General features: G+C 44.0%; 1 protein-coding gene across 4 annotated transcripts in view; it reads right to left on the reverse strand.

The window, feature by feature from the left end:
- The window catches only part of vps13b (vacuolar protein sorting 13 homolog B), a 443,292-nt gene that overhangs the window by 51,014 nt on the left and 370,908 nt on the right, over nucleotides 1-21,370 (reverse strand). For all 4 annotated transcript variants that reach the window (XM_084052011.1, XM_084052012.1, XM_084052010.1 and 1 more), the window contains exons 47-48: nucleotides 5,032-5,187; nucleotides 23-289 (exon numbers count right to left, since the gene is read on the reverse strand). In XM_084052011.1, the coding sequence (XP_083908137.1) occupies nucleotides 23-289; nucleotides 5,032-5,187 (423 nt within the window). The remainder of the gene's footprint in view (nucleotides 1-22; nucleotides 290-5,031; nucleotides 5,188-21,370) is intronic.

Here is a 21,370-nt window from a genome sequence, read left to right on the forward strand (position 1 = left end):
ATGTGTTGGTTTGTTACCATACCTGTACCACAGAGCTGGTGCTGTCCTTCTGCCTCTTCTCCAGCCGTACGTCCTGGGACCAGTCCTCGTCTCCCCTGGCCCTCACACACAGCTCCGTCATCTCGGCATCCTCCAGGACGTAGGACGGCAGCTTGGCCCCCGCCTCCAGGCAGTCACAGTGCTCCCTGACTACCGTCTGTCCGTCTGGCCCCACGTAATGCTGCACCACCCGCAGTTCAATGTCCTGACCCAGGTAGCTGCACATCACCTGGCGCCCACAGATGATAATCTGGAGGGGGAGGGGAAAGAGAAAGAGACAGAGGGGGAACAGGGAGGGGAGGAAAAGTGGGAGATTAGTCAGAATTACTCTTGCGCAGCCAGACATTCAGAGATCTCTGCCTGCTTGCTGTACATGTGGTGACATCTCAATTCAGTGATTTGGCTGGTGTGGAAAGAATTCTGATATTTAATAAATAACAGCAGCACAGAACCAATGCAAAGACTGTAGGTGAGTTCCTTCATATGGGACGGTATCAGGATTGGTTTTCAAAGCAGTGGCTATAGGTTTGTCACCGTTGGTTTTCTCCGGCATCCAAGTGCATTCATTGAATTTAGATTTCCCCAGACATATCAGCAGGCGGACGATCTCTGGTCGTCTGGCTATGCGAGACTAAGTCAAAATGAATGGCATTAAAATCTTGATGTACTGCATATAGTACATCTGCATAGTGTTGCATTCAAGCTGCATATGAACTTCATTAAATGTCACTGCTCAGAGCAAGGAGGCAGTAATATGATATATATCGCGATCAATGTTGCATGATGAACCGTCATTTCCGCTGTTACTATCTTAACCCTTAGGACTGCAACTTTTATAAATCAACACAAGAACATTTTTCATAATCGACTAAATTGATTAGTCTGATTAATCACGCCCTATTTTACATTTGTTGTGCAAAAATAGCAGATCTACTAGCACATGCCACATCGCAACGCGCTTTGACCTTGTAGATCAGCTATTTGCTCGTTTTTAAACATTCCGGGAAAAAAAATAGAAAATTCAACCCCCCCAAAATCGATTATTTTATTAAAATGTTTAGTATTATTGATTAAATCAAATAGTTGCAATAACTGTTACACCCCTGACTCTTACTGTCCTTAACTTTCATGTAGGAACCTATTTTGGTGGAATCAGTAAAGAGTTTGTTCAGTCTTAACAGAAGGGGTGCGCATTGATTGTTTTGGATTAGCAGCAGGTACATGTGGTGCTGTAAGTCAGTGGCATAGATCAGTACAGTGCTGCTGTTGGCATCACATCTTAAAGCTTTCTCACTGGCTGCAACTGCTGGCTCCAAACTTCCCTCACCGTCTAAATGAGTCCCAGGGACGCTCTATTCTGCAGCCTGCCTGCTGCAGTCTCTGTTCTTATCAAAGGCCTGCTCTATAGAGGCTGACTGCTGCCTCCATGCCTGATGGTCTTCTAAGGTCACTGTCTGTCACACACACGCCTCTCCTGGCGTTTCAGCCTTTTCCATTCTTTTCGTGTCACGTAGTGCATGCATGCGTGCACACGCACTAGAGGCCTTTTCCATTCTTCTCATGTCACGTAGTGCACACACACACGCACACAGGCGCGCACACACGCACGCACGCACGCACGCACCAACCCACAACCACCAGGGAACCCTCACATGGGGATGACACATCTAATTGAACTCAGAATTGATTGTTTCCACCACCATTGTGTGTGTGTGTGTGTGTGTGTGTGTGTGTGTGTGTGTGTGTGTGTGTGTGTGTGTGTTTCACAGGTTGTGGCAGTGATAATAATCTTGCGGAGAGAGATCTTGGCCTCTAATGACTGAATGAATAACTGAAGCCTCCTTTCTCTTGGTCATCAATCATTTATTTTATATCCCTTCACAGACCCCTCGTTGACGTCACCAGATAATGTTAGCACACACGAGCAAAAGTGTAAGGGTCTGTTTTTAAGCTCTCAGACTTAAATTAACAATCAGGAGGAGAGAAAAGTAAGGTTAACCAATTTCAACCTTTTTGTCGGCCTCACTATAGACAAAACATTTAAAACAATGTATACATCCTATATTAAAGTATATATTAAAAAACCTAGTGGGTGGACTTCCTGATTATCTGTGTCCCCTTCTATCACTAGTCGTACATTTGCCTCCACATTATGCACAAATAACAATCAGTCGGTAGCGCTGTCGCCTCACAGCTAGAAGGTCCTGGGTTCGATTCCCGCAGGGGGCACTGAGGACGTGTTCTCTCCTCCGCGTCACCAGTGCCCATACCCTAGGTGGGGTTGGCGAAAGGGCCTTTCTATGTGGAGTTTGCATGTTCTCCCCGTGTTCCCTAGGGTAAGTACCCTCACAAAAAAACATGCAGTAATCCTGGTCACTATACTGCCTCCCCCTGGCCAGCCGGGCGCCTGATGGAGGGGAAAGGAACTGGTTGGAATCACAGATATAGAAACCTAGATACCTCTGCAGTTCATTGGAGCGACGTGCTTGGTATGGTGGCCGCCATATTTCCGGAGGGGACGGGCACTGGCCAATCACAGCGTGTTGACTACTGGCCAACCACAGCGCGTCTTTTCCAGGACTTGTCAGAATGTAGTTGTCCCGCCCCCACCTGCCTCTGATTGGCCTACTGAACGCCCCTTCTGTGACGCACACGGAAATTTCCTCTGCCCCCCCAGAAGCAGATACAGACGCTCCATACATACGCTTCAGAGCCAGAGGAGGCGTCTACCTTATATGTCTATGGTTGGAATAACGTGTTCCTTCCACGCGCTACGTCCAACCAGGGAAACTCTCCCCTGTCAGGTGATAAGAAGGTCAGTTGGCTCTCATACATTGAAGGAGGCATGAGCTCGGCCCTGGCCTCCCTAGGTTGGCAGAGGGAAGGTAGTGCCCAGGATTACATAACAATTGGCACTGGGTGTGATAAATGGGGTTCGTGGGATAAAAAAAAGAAAAAAAAAACGCTTTTTGAAACGCTTCCGTCTTCCGGTGAAAACTAATGCAGGAATAAACGAAAGACCTGCAGTGACGATAATGACCAGCAGAGGTTGCTAAAAATCGTTATTTGTGGACCTGCCTTGTATTACTTTAAGGGAGGCCGGCCAGCATATCTCCATATATGGGCATAAAAGGGACAAGGACTGACAGATATATAGAGATCTCCATATATGGCCATATCGGTCAGATCGGTGGTGCGATGTAGCTGTGAGGGCCAGGTAGCGGCCCAAACCTCTAGTTTTATAAAATAGCTACAATTTCAGATATACAAGTTTTTAGACAGGCTACTTTAGCTATTTGTTGTACGGCAAAGGATATTGGGCTTAAGCTGTTAATTTGTGTACAAACAGGAGGTTCTCGACACCAGTCATAAAATAACATCATTCACATCTGCGTAGGGGGAATTCACAGGCAGCCATGTCCTCCAACGACAGTGACATGATGCATCTAGATTCACATCTCTCAGACAATAATGCCTGAGAGCCTGAGTGTGCGAGTGAGTGAGCGTGCATGCGTGCAGACAACATACATATGTATATTTATACGAGGGGGATTTTTCAACAGCGGTCGACAGAAGGCTGCAATATGAACAATAAAACGGGACACCATTATAAAACACAGGAGGAAAGAGACAGACAGAGAAAGAGAGGGAGGGAGGGAGAATCCAGTAGTGTAGGGAATGAAACCAACCCCCTGTCCCGCCCGGCAAAAAAAACACACAACAAAATGAGGTATGTTCACGCAGGCGTGAGCCAACATCCTCCTCAGTGGAGGCCGCTGTCCTCGTCTGAGGGTTTGTGTTGTGGATTGGATGTGACCAACACTCATAACCTATCATTGGATCCAATGGGAACAAGATGTAAACCCAGCCGGCAACAGGCTGAGATAGGAATGCAAGAAAGGCCGAGTCTTGTTTTGTCTGTGGGGCCAGGGGGACGACATGTGTGACACTTGACAATATTTACATAACAAAATGTCACCGCACTCATCCGATGGCATCTCGCTTTTTGGGGAATGAAAAAAGTTACATTTGGAGATGGGGGTTGGGGGGTGGTTGGGGTTCAAACACGGTTTCCCAGATTTCTTTCCACTGTGTGTAAAGTGGCAAGCTTTTCGTTAACACGGATCACTGGCGCTCTAAGACAAACACATTGTCTGTGTTCTTCTGTGTGGTGAAAACAGGCCAAATATCCTTCGGGTGGCTTTAGGTTTAAATGAGCTTTTGTTTTAGCGCTGCGACTCTAATATTGAACAGTTATTGTCACAAGAGAAACCATATCATAACATGTCATATGGTGGAATCATATATCCCAGCATCAAAGGGGCAGAAGAAAGGTGGCTTATTCAGACATGAGAGACCAGGCCTCTGCACTGACGTGGACACACACAAACAGGCCTGAAGAAAGGAACCCAATCTCTGTAAGACTTTTCAATATTATTTTAATGTACAGATTACTCTGTACCATAATGGATTGGTTCAAAGCCTTTGAAGTTTTACTGAATGAAGAAAGCATATGTGATATGGTGTAATAATGGATAACATTTGATCTACTCAGATCACCAATTCTCATGCAGTATATCCTACATACTGGCAATAAAGTGATTTAGAGTTTTGAGATCAGTTCTTCTGTGATTCTTGACCTTATAAGTAATTAGAAAAGGCTTTATAATGTGTCATGATTATTGTTATAAAGCATTATAAGTATTATGAGTGTGTATAACTATACTGTAATTATACAGCATTATAAGCTGATTATAATGTAGGTATAATGCATTATAGACATTTCTATTTCTATGATTTCAACATGGAGTTGTTATTCAAAATGTGGCATTATCAGGGTAAAAATGGGGTGCGTCCCCAGGATGCATCAATAGTGAGTGAGTTTACGCCATTCTTTTGGATTTTAATGCTACTGAGGTGCACACCCATCAACATCACTGCCCTATACTGTATGCTATCTACTGTGAGCCCGCCTGTGGTGTGGTACGGTACCTGTTTCTGGACTCCATTGAGCTGTGCCACCTTGATGATCAGTGAGGCCGTGCGTCCTTTATACTGAATGGTCCTCAGCAGAGTCCCCACATTGTCCACACTGAAGGCCTCTGACCAGCGCCAATTCCCCCAGCCCTCGATGCAGATGTGCAACAGCTGTAGGACAGGACAGGCAAACACACAAACACAAACAGCCAAACACAGACAGAGAGAGAGAGACAAGAGAGAGAGAGAGAGAGAGAGGGGTTAGTCTCGTTGCCCCTATTTATCCCAGAGCAAAAGGCACGTAAACAAAGAAAGTCTTTGTTTGGAAGATTAAGTTGGGCAGAGAAGAAAGACAAAGATCCTGTTTACTGCTGCTGAGTAACATAGACTGTGAGGGGCTGCTGCTGTTTGCTGCTGGAAGTATAGAGGGAAGGTCACACACAATAACCCCACTGGTGGCTGGAAAGTAGCTGATGTAGAAGCTCATTACAGTTGCATAAGAGAGAGAGAGAGAGAGAGAGAGAGAGAGAGAGAGAGAGAGAGAGAGAGAGAGAGAGAGAGAGAGAGAGAGAGAGAGAGAGAGAGAGAGAGAGAGAGTGTGTGTGTGTGTGTGTGTGTGTGTGTGTGTGTGTGTGTGTGTGTGTGTGTGTGTGTGTTTCTTGCCCTGTTCTCCCATGTTTAAATAAGAGGAAAACAGTCTGGCAGTCAGCCATTACAGCTTGGTACCATCACTACAGGGCAGAGTGCAATAATGTGTGTTGTTGAGAGGTAGAAACAGACGCGCGCGCACACACACACACACACACACACACACATACACACACTCACACACACACACACACACACACACACACACACACACACACACACACACACACACACACACACACACACACACACACACACACACACACACACACACACACACACACACACACACACACACACACAAAAGAAAAGCCCTGAGCAGACAAATGCTATAGCATTTGGAATACAAACATCTGTTTACTGGTAGCCATGGTAGAAGTCCTGAATCTAATCTGTACTTGTACTTGTCTTTTCCAAACAATTCTTCACGGGGTGGGGCAAGCAATAAAGCAGCCGTGAGGGTATCGAGTACTGTGTGACTTTATATTTCCATGATACAGTAGCTATACTTTTGTAGACACTAAACGAAAAGCTGAGGTAAAAGGTAACTTTCTGATTCAAAGTTAAACCAAGACAGAGTTTAAAAGCCATCCTAGCATGTGAGCATGGAACGTGCACAGCAACTTCCATGGCAATCCATCCAGTAGTTTTCAAGATATCTTGTTTAGGTCCAAATTAATCGACGGACAGATGGACGGAGGGATGTTGCCATCCTTACAGCCCTGCCGCCAGCGGGGCTAAAAAATACACCTAGTGTAAATATACCCTAAAAACCCACCCTAATGTCTCATAAGGTTGGTCAAATGTCCGTCCTCGCCTGAAGCACATCTGTGTTAGAGTGAGGTCATGCACAGATCGTCTCTCTACAGGATGTTGAGCGCTACATGACAAGGAAATTCATTTGTCAAACAATGCGAGTTTAGTCATGGGATGATAGTAACAATACGGGAGCAGAATGGTAAATACGCAGCCACATCTAAAAGATCCCCTCCTCTCCCAAGGCTGCGAGCCTGACCTCCAACCTGACTGAACTCTCTGTGTCAGCACGGCTGCCAACGCAACTTCAAACACAGGGGAGAGAGGGAGAGAGAAAGAGAGTAGAAAGACAGAGGGAGTGAGGATGGAGAGAGGGTGGAATGGAGGTGGAGGGGCTCCCAGAGGAGTAGCAGCCACGTTGAAACACTGAACAGCATTTTTGAAGATTTACACTTTGGCTGTTTCGCTTCAACGTGCCGAACGTTTAGCCAATCTGTTAAAAGAAAAACAAATTACCCCCGGGGTCAGAGGGCGCAGGGGAGCCCCTGGTCAGGACCTTCTGTGTTTCTCTCCACTTCAGGCTCGCCTCGCCGTTTGAAGACAGATTTCATTACAATAACACGCTTAATCAAAGCCTGAATTCACTTTTGTCCACATCGGTCCTCCTCTCTCTCTCTCGGCTCAGTGGAAATGACATAATTTCTCAGATCTGCTTCTCAGTGGAGTTGCTGACTGGGAGAAGGGGGTGAAGTGGTGTAAACTGGCAGGTGGTGAAGGTTGGAGCACTGTGTGCGTGTGTGTGTGTGTGTGTGTGTGTGTGTGTGTGTGTGTGTGTGTGTGTGTGTGTGTGTGTGTGTGTGTGTGTGTGTGTGTGTGTGTGTGTACACCACAACATTCATAAGACAATGGTGCTTTGAGAAAGTCTTTCAGAAAAACTGTGACGTGGGATTCCTTCCTATATTCACTTGTACTTGAGGCCACACTATGTGGTCAAAATCTGTGCATCTACTTTAGAGCTGTGCTGTAAAGCTGCATTAAAGCACTGAATTGGGGGTGCATTAAATCACTGAATTGGGGGTTAATTACGAATGCTAGGGGGTGGCAATTGCTATCCCAGAGGATCCCAAATGACACCTCTGGCTTAGTGTACACCTCAATCTTTGCTTTGATTTGACTTTGAGTGAAGCTGGCTTGGTGTTAATTGTGGTTAAAACCTTGTGGCGTGCGGCCACCTTAGATCTCTCTGCTGTACCTGAGAAGGCTGGTTTGTTATTTCAACAGCACCCTCCCCTCCTCTCTCTCTCTCACTCGTTTCTCAGTCCACTTTATCACGCCTGTGGCTCAACTTGACCTTTCAGGGAGAAGTCATAATAACGTCTCCCTTCAGACTTCAAATGGCTGCTGCCGCTCTTGTTTAAGTTCGGCACTGACCCGAGCCAAGTGGTGAAGAAACCAAACAAAAACACAGCAGTGACACAGATGAACTGGACACGTAGGCAAATAGGAATGAAAAGCAAGAGGTTCTGTTTCTTGGCCACTTGTCTGACTGCTGTGACAAAGTGATAGAACAAAGGACATAATGTGGATCAACTGCAGTTCCAAACTAAAGAAAAAAATGTTGGGAGCATATGGGAGCAACTTTAACCTACTGAACCAAAGCCCAGTGTTCCACCTGAAACATTGCATGAGTGTGAGGCCAAGTTCATTCAAAGTACTGCACAGTATAAGTGGGTGGGTGACAAAGGACAGTATGCGAAAGTGACTAACACTGTCAGACAAACACACAAGAGACACGGGACAGAAACAACCTTTAAAACATAAATGAGTTTCTTAGTTAGTATTAAAAGGTATATTTAAAAATATGACCTAGCAAAACCTTATTTCCATTCAAAATGAGGTGTTTCGTAATCTGAAATTATGTGATTTGATCGATCGTCTAGATTCAAGGCTGTGAAGACATAATGTCATCAGCCTGATTCATGATGAAGGAAACACTCACTATTTCCAAGTATGCAAATTAGAGCACTAATCTTTTTTCCAATACATTAGTTTCCAAAGAACTCCCAACACACACCCTCTGTAATTGGTCCTGAACAACTTATCAGAAACATCAGAACAACATCAGAAACACCCAGATCACACACAAATCCCAAAGGTCTCTCTCTCTCTCTGTTTTACCTTTCTTGTCAATCCCAGGGGACAGACTGTGATTAAGGCCAGTTTAATTTGAACAGCACATTACTGGGCGCCAGATTGTTAATGTTAAAGTCAATCTGCTTATGACTTATTAGACGTAATTATTGATATGATTAAAGGACAGTAATCAAGCCACAATTGGAATTACATGTACAGTAAATAAAGATTTACTCTGCCTCTATGGCCTTTTTCCAAGGTAATTTACATGCATTCGATCCTAGGAAACTGATAAGACCACAACTAGAATCATTCACTACCAATGACTTATTAGCTTTTAAATGTATTTTTCAATATTGAATATAGGTTGTGATATTGTTGCTGTCAGATAACTGTACTGTATGTTCAAAAGCTTTCTTATAATGAAATGGGAAAAGGTTTTCCAATGCGTTTCAATGGACCTAATGTAGTTATGATTTAGTCACAAGCTCATGTTAATACTTTTCATGTTGTTAAATATTTTAAAAGAACCACATGCGTAACAACTTTCAACCTGGCTTCATTATATCTTATCTTTCAAAAACTATTATATCTACAAGCTCACTACACATAATGCTGCGACACGTTGTAAGCTTGTAGATTAGACGGATGCTAGGTTCATTGTTCACCATCCAAAGTTTTTTCGAGTTACTACATTGTTCTACATGTGACTATTTACCTTGTTGTTTATTAACTAGAGCTCATGCTTACTCTGCTTATTCTGATTTTGCACTTGTACATAGCTCTAGACGAGAGTGTCTGCGAAATGCCTAAATTGTAAATCGTATAAAATAGGGGATTTGTGTATGAAAAAAAAGAAAAACGATGAAATATGGAGATACAAGGTTTCTGCCCATCTGCAACGATTATGCTCAACCATAGTAGTCACTGCCAAAGAGCACAGTCTCGACCAAAGTACAGTTATCTGACCACAGTTGTAGATGTAACACTGACATAATGTTTTCAATTCAAAAGGCATGACGCATATCATGACTAGCATGACAAGTATCACACATGGTACATTAGTAAGACACCGATATCACCAGAGGGCTTACGTGCATTGCGGTGGTCAGGCCTGCTTTACATACCTCACAGCTGACAGTCAAGGGTGTTGTTGAATGTTGAACAAAAGACATTTTTGCTTGATATGTTTTCAAAATCAAAGGCGGTGTTGAAATTGTGACTAACCAAGATGTAACAAGTAACACCTGCCTGCTGAATCAAACATCAAAAGCTCAGGACAATGACGTCAAAATAGGAGACCTTTTTGCAAATGACTGTTTAAGACCGTTTTAAGATCTTATCACAGGATCAATCACACACGAAGAGCTCCAATCACTGTACCTATCTGATATACTCATGTGACAATTTCCTGTTTTTGAAACAGTGACCTCCTGGCAGATGTGTAAGTTACCATGGAAACTAGACGCAGAACCCAAACATGCGTCTGACACATTCTGACATTTTATGAATATCGAAATCTCCCCGCCCAAACTGTAAAATATATCCAGTGAGTCAATCAACCAACCGAATACCATCAAGGACACGATGTCATGTCTGCTGGTGTGTTGCCTAATTCTATTCCTTGGAGAAAATCATTACCAGCAAGGTTTCCTGTAAAAGTGGATGAGCTGTCAGTAAGCCAGAACACAAACAATGACTTAGTTTCCTGATTAATAGACAGGAATTAAACCACACACATGGTAAACTGTCCACGGTCTGCTTTGATAATGTCAGTCAATTTATATGCACAAGGGCACATACTAGCTGAGAGAGAGATGAAGCAGGGACCCCAACTACATATTGTAAACAATTGTGTTGCAGATTAAACTTTTTTCGTAGATTTCATAGATAGCTTCATAGACTTGTTTCATCAGTGTCAATTAATGTTTTTTTTATTTTTCTTTACACATTATCTTTTCTATTAATATGTTGGATTCATGTTCATGTGTATTTTCAGACATTTAGCCACTTAAACTCTCAATAATAGTAAACTCTGTACATGGTCAGATTTTTTCCCCCCTCTACACGAAACCCCTTCGCCGGAGGTGTCGATCGTCTATTTTCTGCTATCGGCTATTTTCTTGTAGATCGGCTATTTTCTGTGAATGTTCCCCCTAGAATAGGAATGCTAGAGTTCAAGTGGTTAGTGTAAAAAATCATACCAAGATTTGGCGGCCCCGCTGTAGTAACTCTGCGAACCCCCTAGGGGTCACAGACCCTCTGTTGAAGACCCCTAGCTGTGTAGAGTATACAGTATCTACACACAATGCCCACACCTGTGCACATGACAGGCATATAGACAAATAGCCTATGTACAGAAACCCTGACACGGACAGAAAACCACACAGACAGATACACACGTACATTCACACAAGCCCTCAACACCCGCTGTCTGGTCTCAGACAGAAGGAGTCACTCCTGCCTCTGTAACCGCTAGCCGTCTACTGTCCTCTTAGAGGAATGTGCTGGGGTGCACACAAAACAAAATTAAGTGTCTGTCCGCGGTGAGGATGCAATCAGCGTTCCTGGATCCTCGGTGGAGCTGCAGACAAAGCCGCAGCGGTCGTCTGCCCATTACTACCATTCCTTCAGCCCTCCTCACTCAGACTGTCATGGCAGATTGGAACCATACAGCAGAGGTAGTGCACTATACAGTGAACCACAACGGTAGCTCTCTGCACCAATTACATGTATTCAGCCATAGATGTTTTGCCAGGGCTTAGTTGGTTAATTACCTACTGTACGTTGATATGTTTCACCTAATGGAAGTCTTACATTTATGCCAGATGTTCTGAATCCTGTTGCTAAAGGAGGCGATTTTGCAGCTTAGCTGAATATTTTTGAGTGGTTTATATTTTTATTTTGTAAACATCGAGGTTGTCAGACAAGTCTCATTGTAGCCCTACGGTGGAAAAGAAGACATGCACCATCCATAATATTTGGACAGCAGGGAGGCAGGGGAGGATGGGGAACAGAGCTTCGCCTTGTCTGGTGCAATGACTTTTGGGAGCAGGGAGCGAGCCAGCCACCTAACAAATGAGAAACAGGTTTACACGCAGACAACAAAATAAAATAAAAGGAACACAGAATACTTTGTCCCCTAGAGACATGGGCTGACAAAGAGAGCTCGGGGGGGAAGAGAAAGAGAGATCGAGTGATAGCGCAGGAGTGAGTGAGAGTGGTAGAAAGAGATGACAAACAGGGAGGAGAGAGAGCGAGAGTGAGTGATGAGTGAAACAAGCAAAAAAAAAGAAAAGGGGTGGAGAAGCGAGAGACACAACAGCATCCTTGCCAGTGCAGCGAGGGCGAACCAGTGTAACACGAGGGAATTATGGTGGCTTTTAACAGCTGTCTGCAGCACTCCTCTCCTCCGCGACCGACTCGTCCAAACAAAAGAAGTGAGAGAGCGCAACATCAAAGTCCGGATTTGCAAGTCTAAGAAGCGGTTTGGGGGCGCTGGAAGAAGGTACAGAGAAGGGGAGGCATTGTGCGGGCGCGCGGTCCACACAGCCGAGACGTTAAGGGGTTCATGCTTGACTAACATTGGTTCCATAGTTCCTCCTTCGGTTTCTACCGAGGCATCCGAGACGGCCAGGGCCTCGAGGGTTCCAGGAGACACAGACGCGGCAAGTGCCTTGTGTCGAGCGATGGGAGCTGACACAAAAGGCGCACTGTCTGGGAGGAGAGGTGGGCGGAAACCGCACGGGGGTGTGAGGGAGTCAGTGGTCGAGGACCCTCGGAAGGACAGAGACCTTGTCCCAGTATGAAAAAAAAAATCAATAATCTCCTGGAAAACAAAACCCTGCCCCAGGCTCCTGGAAGCATAGGACAATGCAAAGTGACTGCTAGCATGGATACTGTACACGGAGACAAACAACACAGCCCACACAGTAGTGTTTTCAGCAGGCAGGCAGACAGACACATGTATGTGAACTGCACACAAATGCACGCACATGCAAGATTGTACAATATAAATTTGCGTGTGTACTGTATGCATGCACATACAGTATGCATACAGTATGCATACAGACAGACAGACAGACAAGCAGGCAGGCGGGCAGGCAGGCATGCGAGCAGGCAGGCAGGCAGGCATGCACGCGCGCACGCATGCACATACAAACACACAGTATACGCATAAAAGAAAGGCATGTTCTTGATCACAGACAGATTAGGACCAGAAGAGACCTCGGTCACCCCAACCGTGACCACAATTAGAGTGTCACTAAGCTTCAGCCCATCCAGAGGCTGTGGGCTGACTGTAGTCTAACTCAGACAACATGACTGATGTGGATGTCTCCACTGGTTTGACAACGCTATGTACAATGCAGTATAGCACTTCGCTACAGAGAGCTTTGGTTTACTATAATGAAACCACAGGTTCTTCGGCTAAAGGACAAATGCAGCATGGGTTAAGCCTGTACAATAACCCCACGACCGCAGCATTGTATATTGTGTAACGAAACAACACTGTAGCCTAAATATTCAGCAGAACGCACAAAACATATCACCACAATACAGCTGCCTTCACTCATCTACTGGTAGAGTATTGGTAAGGTTGTTTGAAAAGCACAAGGTCACAGGGCACCACAGTGCATAGTCAGCATTATAGAGATGTATCCACTTTTTATTTCTTTTTACATACAACGCATGTAACTTTGAACAATGAACAACGTTTGCTCTGGTCCCAAATGGGACTCTGAGAGAATAATTCCAATTTTGTTCTCTTGACAGTAGCAGTAAGCTGACTCAAGAAATATAATAGTCTTCGAACCAGTTGTGTGTTGTGAGAAGTAATCTGCCTTAAACAAAATTTTAAAGAGCTGAAATTGCAGTGGCTTGCAATACCAATAGAGAAAAGATGCATGATGCAGTGGACTTATCTTACAGTATATAAGATAAGCCATACTGTGAAATATAAAATAAAATATCTAACTGCGTTTAACCTCTTAAATCCTATACTTTGTCAAATAGCAAATAGCAAAAATAGCGAATCAATAAGCTCACAACGTGTCACATCGCAATGAGTTGTACGCATGTAGATCTGCTATTTTTTTATTATTTTTATTCTTTGAACATTTTCCCAAAATAGTGATGTCAGGGTTAATGTGGTTTAAGGACCATACCTACGGTCAGGCATGTTTATCCCATTGACATGACTCATGCTATACTTGACATTACTGCTGACCATTTTCAGACACATAACGTGGTTTGTTTGATTTAATAATCCAACACATAAAATATCATTGTGCAGATACTTTGTAATGTTATTTTTGTATTTGAATGCATTTTAAAGCACATATTGATTTGAAAAGAAAAGAAAACACTCCCTGAAAAAAGAGAAAGCTTGACTCAAGAAATATTATTAAAACTATGCAATTATATGTGTAGATTTTCAGTGAAGAGATTCGGTGTAGAGGCAAAAAGGAGGAGACCAAGTATAGAGCCCTGGGGACCCGGTCAATGAAGTAGGGTTTAAGCAATAGACCCTCCCACACAAACAGTACATACAGTACATAAAGTACTGCAGTAATGTGTAAGCACCAGTACACACCGACAACACATACAGTACTCACAGACAAACACACAAAACGTGCACACTAGAGCCCTGCATTCGGATTGGGGTCCTGCAGGACCCAACGCAAATCTTTTAGGACCCAACGCAAATATCGCCGGAGTGCTGAAATGTCCCACACGTCCCACACCGTCCCGCAATAACCTGGATGTAACGCACTTGAAGCATGCAATAGTGTGGGTGGAGCACAGTTGCAGCATGGAGCACAGCATGGAGACAACACATAGACTTGAAAGGAAGATATCACACACACACACACACACACACACACACACACACACACACACACACACACACACACACACACACACACACACACGCGTGCGCGAGCGTGCACACACACGCACACCCTCCAAGCTACATTTAATGGAAACAAAATGGCTTAATGAACTGAGCTGGCCCTGCCTGGAGGTGTTGAAATATTTACAGTGAGCTGTTCCTTAAGGGGAATGCCAATAAAATGAACCATATTACCAGAAATATAATGGATGAAAAAAAAAGAGTTAATATACCTTGTAGCTTCAGGACAGTTTTCACTCTCTCTATAATGTTTATGAACGTCCAAATGGGTCCTTGAATTGCTCTTAAACAGGTTACAGCAGTTACGTCTGAATAATAGTATAAAGGTTATGCTCAGTATCATATCATATTCCGATATTTCCAGGAGTTAGATATGGGATACAGCATTTTCAAATGGAACACTTGAGATAAATCGTAAAGCTTCTACCTCCAGATTCATTTTCAAGGATACTGTAAAAGCAGTTTTAGAAGGTTTTAGAGTTTGAATATGCTTGAACTTGTGACTTCTGTGGCCGTGCTTTGTACGTAATATGGTTCATATTAATCCCAATAACAAAAGGCATTTTGACCAGTATGATCTTTATTGAGAAGAAAAACATTGGATGTCCTTGTGGCTCAGACAGACAGTTAGAATATCATCAACTCACGACACTCTGGGATTGAGGTTGTCTCACAATTGGTTGCAGATCATCCCGTCTCCCACCTTTCCTGTGAGTCTTTACAGTAAACTATCTAAAACAATATCTGCAAAGAAAGCCCTCCTTCTGCAATTGACATTACCGTACAGCAGGAGTTCATAAACTCTTTCACACTGGAACCTCAACCTACGTAGAAAACACATTGTCACAACTTAACCCATTGAGACCAGGAACGCATCTGTGTCATTTTTTGATTTCTTTGGCTATTCAAAAATAGCAGATATACAAGCTCATAGTGCCGTGCTATGAAGTTGTAGATCTGCTATTTTCGAAAAATCTCGAACTTTTGTGCAAATATTTGAATATGTATTTTTAAGGGGAACATTTTTTACTCAAATCTTTGCTTCTGGGGGTCCCTGGAACAAAATCTTTTCAGATGAGGGTCCACGGCCAAATACATATCATTTTGGGGGTCCTTGACACAGTTTAAGAACCACTAATATATAGCAACATACGTACAAAAAAAAACACTGTTTAGAAGACATTATAGAATCCCCAGAAGCAAAGATTTGAGTTACAAATGTTCGCTTAAAAATAATACAGTATATAAATTCAAACTAAAGATTTGCACAAATTTTCACAATTAAAAAAAAAAAGCAGATCTACAAGCACTCGGTGCTGCACTATGAGCATGTAGATCTGCTATTTTTTAATAGCCAAAGAAATCTAAAAAAGACACAGATGCGTTCCCGGTTTTAATGGGTTAAGGCAACTCAAACTCATCCAACCAAAACATACCATGTGGAGAGCCCCACCAGAAAACGCTTTTTGTGGCCCATTTGGGATCCCAACCCACAGCGTAGGACCCACTGCTGGAGAGTAAATGTACACATTTCAAGGCCAGGCCTTGGCCTTGTTGGAGCAGATAAAAGCGTGTTTCTTTAACTGCTCACACATTGCTGTGTTTGAAGGGATTTACATAGAAAAACAAACATCAGATTGGAGCAGCTCAGTCCTCATCAACATGATAATTACATTAATCTCCTCATGTCAGTGAGGGAGCTTCCTCTGGGACAAACTACACACAGAGAGGAATTACTCAGATATATAAACACACGCAGAATCATAATAGACGGTCGGCTTGTCAGATATACACCACGGAATCATAATAAAATCCCACAGCATGTCAGGGAGAGTGAGAAAACAAACTGCTCTAAACACAGGGGTTTAGCGATGAGTAGGATTTAGCTGCACGGCGCTATAAAAAAAGAAATTGTTCTAACTTTGGCATTCGATGTACTTCTCATGAAACCCTTGGCTGCCGAGCCGAGCGGAGTGTGCAAGGGAATGTAGTACATTGTTTTCCAAAATGTTGAATTGGGACGCAATGGTGGGGTTGCGAAAAACACAATGGCTCCCATGGTTATACAAGCACAAATTGATCTTAAACTTTATTGGCCATATGAAGTTACCAATGGCTTTTTGGGATTAATTGCATTATAAGGTAGGCTGGAAGGCTCTGGGCTCTTAGAAGCTCATCCTATTAATCACAGATCAAGCCCGTCAGCGCGCTATGCTGATGGAAATGGCTTCCTTCCCACACCAACTTGTTAACAAAATGAGTGAATGAGAGGATGTTGCCATTTTCTCACAAGCTGAATATTGGGCCTGGTCCAGTGTGAGCCTGAACATAATATTGACCTGGCGCAGTGTGAGCCTGAACGCATCTTCCTGTAGGGGTGGTGTCCAAAGGGTGTCGTATGGAGAACATTGGGGTTATGCAGGGTCTAGAATCAGTGGTTCTCAAACTTTTTCATGTCAAGGACCCCCAAAATGACATTTTGGAATTGGCTGCAGACCCCCCCCCCCCAATCTCAAAAATAGTTTGTGCCAGGGATTTAAAAACAATTGCAGATCTACAAGGTTGGGTGTACAATAGTGATGAGCGGGCCGACCCGTAACCCACGGGTCCCGCGGATCAACCCGCGGCGCGGGTGGTCGAGTCAGGATTTCAGAGGCAATTATGCGGGCTGCGGGTGAGTGAGTCAGCCGCTCTCACACGCAAAAAAAAAATCACACCCTGTGTGAAGGAAGCGGTGCCTTTGGGGCGGGCCTTAACTCATTTCAGTTCGTCCCTATTGGTGGTCTGAGTCCACTTACCAAATCTGTACTTGGTAGCATGCTGCAAACTGGAATGATGGCTGTTTAAAGGCCAGCCAATGGGCAGACAGAGGGGGCGGGGCTTAAGTAATGACAGTTAGTCCCTATTGCTGGCTTTAGTCCATGTACAAAATTTGTACTCCATAGCATGCTGCGAACTTGAGTTATGGCTGTTTGAAGGCCAGCCAATGGGAAGACAGAGGGGGCGGGGCTTCAGCAATTCATGCTGGTCCCTATTGGTGGTCTAAGTCCACATACCAAATGTGGACTTGGTGGCATGCTGCAAACTGGAGTTATAGCTGTTTAAAATCCCGTGCTCATACGGGCGCTGGGGGTCCCTGGACCCCTCTTTGATAACTTCATCAATGCATGCTCGTGCCTATTGGTGGTCTAAGTCCACATACCAAATGTGGACTTGGTGGCATGCTGCAAACTGGAGTTATAGCTGTTTAAAATCCTGTGCTGATCCCGTGCTTCCACGGACATCCCGTGCTCAAACGGGCGGACAGACATAACTTACGGGGGGGGTCCCTGGAGCCTGCTTTGATAACTTCAGCAATTCATGCTCGTCCCTATTGGTGGTCTAAGTCCACATATCAAATTAGGACTTGGTGGCATGCTGCGAACTGGAGTTATAGCTGTTTGAAATCCCGTGCTATAAACGGGCGGACGGACAGTGGCACGTGTGGCCAAAGAGAGGAGAGATGGCATAGGCAATGTCCAAGGCCGTGTGTGTGTGTGTGTGTGTGTGTGTGTGTGTGTGTGTGTGTGTGTGTGTGTGTGTGTGTGTGTGTGCGTGCGTGTGTTTGTATGTGTTTCTTCTTTGCCGTCAGGCTCATACGGACGGACGGACGGACGGACATACGGACAAAGTCAAGTGTAGAGCGGTTGGCATCGCTAAAAAAGAAAACCCTATTTTGAACAACATGCTTGTTTATTTAGCCCATGACAATGTTGTGCTACTGTAGACATTTAAAGCGACTTTGGGTACTTAAAAGAGCGCTATAATAAAGCTGAGATATTATGATGATGATTTTTTTTTTTTTCCACCGCGGGTCGCGGGGCGGGTTGAGCCATAGATTTATATATGGGTTCGCGGGGCGGGTTGAGGCGGGTTGGGTTCCGTGGCGGGGCGGGGCGGGTCATGAAAAAACCCGACCCGCACATCACTAGTGTACAATCTATAGAACACTTGTGTTCAGGTCAGCCTGAGGAGATAATAGGATTTGTTGTCATATTTGAGGTCATTTATTGTCAGATTAGGGCCAACGCATCAAACACCTGAGAGCTATGACAGAGAGCCTATGGTGTGGGGAAGTCCTGAAAAAGTATGTCAAGGAACTACCAATGAGGTTGTGTGTGTGTGTGTGTGTGTGTGTGTGTGTGTGTGTGTGTGTGTGTGTGTGTGTGTGTGTGTGTGTGTGTGTGTGTGTGTGTGTGTGTGTGTGTGTGTGTGTAAATCATTATGGAAGTGTGTCAGACCTGCCCAGCGTCATACATACATACATCTCCACAAACGACTCTATATCTGTTGACACGCCATGAATGGTGCTGCTAGACAGAGGGAGTAAATGGCTATAAAATGGTGTGGATACATGCACACTAAGACAGACGCAAACACATGCACACGGAAAGCCTCTCTTTCTTGTTAACTCTGTGTCTATCTCATTGTCGTCCCACCACTCCCTCTCTCCGCCGTTCAGAGGAGGTATGAAATGACGAATAAGCATGGAGACAGAAGGCGAGGGTGAAACCTGGAAGCCGGTGCTGTCACTCCATCAGCCAGCGCTGTCTGGCAGCTGTTTAGTTGACCAGCACCTAAAAGTCATCAGACAGCCAATATACTAACCTCTGACTTGACACAGGCATTCCTTTAATAATTACATGAGGGATTTTTCATTACGGTATTATTCTCCGAGGCACGTTGCCTTAAGCCATTAAGACCGGGAAAGCATCTGTGTCATTTTCAGATTTCTTAGGCTATTCAAAAAATGTGCAGATATACAAGCTCATAGCTCGGCACTGAGTGCCGCGCTATGAGCTTATAGATCTGCAATTCTTTTTTCATCGCGCAAATTTGTGAAAATCTTTGAATATTTATTTTTAAAGCAAACATTTGTAACTCAAATCTTTGCTTCTGTAGGCCAATGGAACATTTTTTGTTTTTACAAATGTTCCCTTAAAAAAATATATATATATTCAAAGATTTGCAGAAATGTTCTACATTTTCCAAAAATAGCAGATCTACAAGCTTGTATAGCGTTGCACTCTGTGCCGTGCTATGAACTTGTATATCTGCGATTAAAAAAAAAACAAAGTATCAAATAATGGTTAAAGTGGTTAAAATCTAAAATGACAGATGCTTTTGGGTGCTTAATGGGTTAAGAAGCTCAAGTTCTCTTCACTCGACACTCACGCACCATGGACAAACAGCGATGTGGACTAGATCCAACAGAGTCCGTGACTGAGCGATTGACTGTAACCCTGCCTGTTTATGACTATTATATTTGTCAGGATCCCAAACCGAGAAGCTAGAATGATGATGATGAGCATCTGAGCAAGTCACTCAACTGACTCATATGCCATTTGTATCTCGTTGCCATAGTGACAGCACATCTTCCGTTGTAGTGATTCCACATGCAGTCAAATATCTGGCCTTCAGGTTGTCGAAGGCTGTAGGTTAATCATTACCAAGGGTGCATTTAGTTTTTACATTATTGCACAAGTTAGGGTGAAGAAGACGTATCGGACCACGAACAGGATCTGCCAGCAGCTGATAAAGACAGTGATAACACAGAATAAATCGCTTTCTCTCTCTCTGTGATTGCACGTCAATGGACTTTTAATGACTCTCTTAACGTGTGGGAACATCTTTTCAATATCAATCGTTCAAGTTAATCCAAGAAAACAAATGCGTTGCCATGTTGCTAGGAGGAAAATTTAAGTGAGCTTGCACACAATACATCATTGATATGGAAGCCTGGATGAGTGGCCAATATTTAACCTTTTCTTTATGACACAGAATTTTCACTTTCCATCCCCCCCCCCCCCGCCCCACACCCAAACTCTTCCTCTGGTAATGTCCTCAAGGACCGACCCGTTAAAAATGTCTCATTTCCTCAAGCGCCCAGCCCAGCATTGAAGAAACACAGCAAGTGTAGGTTTTCTCCTGGGATTGAAATAGACAGCATATTCTTTCATCAGTCTCTCTCTCTCTCTGTGTCTGTGAATCTCTCTGATCAATCATTGCATACTGTAGGTTAACCTGCCTGTAGCTAATAACTCCCTTAGGGTTGCTGCCCCAAACTACCTAGTCTTTGGCATTTAAGACCATGGCATTGCATTTTTGTTTAGTGTTTCTTAAACACTAGGTCAGGACCAAGAGTGAGCCATGGGACAGTTTCTAGTGAATCCTCACATGACAATAGCATTCATTTTAAAGAGCCAGGTCCCAGTGTAAAGCTAGATTTAGTTCATTTGTATCACAAGCTGAAAAGGTTTAAGAGCCCCTGTTTTAAAGGTGAAGGCAAGTTCACTTGTCAGAGGCAAAACCAAGTAGTACATTTTACAGTAGCATAGTTAGAAAGAAAAAACTGTAAGAGACAGTGTTTGTGGTTTTCGTGTGTTGCATTACTGTAACATACAGTAAGGGGGCGATTTCAACATGGATTAAAGAGAAGGGCAGGTTTGTTTTTTTAAATGAAAGCCTGTGGTTAACATTAGGGTTAAGGAAAAATGTATGTGCCCTGTGAGATTCATCAAGTATGGATTGTGGCTTTAATGCTGCTGATTAAAAGGCAAGATATCCATTCATTCACTAGCTGATAATCATCAGAAGGGCATACATAATACTGTATGTTAAGAACAAAGTGCCTGAAGCATAAAAGCAACAGGAAGACTATTAAATATAGTACCTGTAGTACTGATTGATTCCTTACAGTCTGTTCCCATTAACTGTGGACAGTGTATGGGCTCAGTACAGAGATGTGCACGCACGCACACGCACGCACACACGCACGCACGCACGCACGCACGCACGCACGCACGCACGCACGCACGCACGCACGCACGCACGCACGCACGCACGCACGCACGCACGCACGCA

This window comes from Gymnoscopelus microlampas (assembly GCF_963454915.1).
Source record: "Gymnoscopelus microlampas genome assembly, chromosome: 3".
Lineage (NCBI taxonomy): Eukaryota > Metazoa > Chordata > Actinopteri > Myctophiformes > Myctophidae > Gymnoscopelus > Gymnoscopelus microlampas.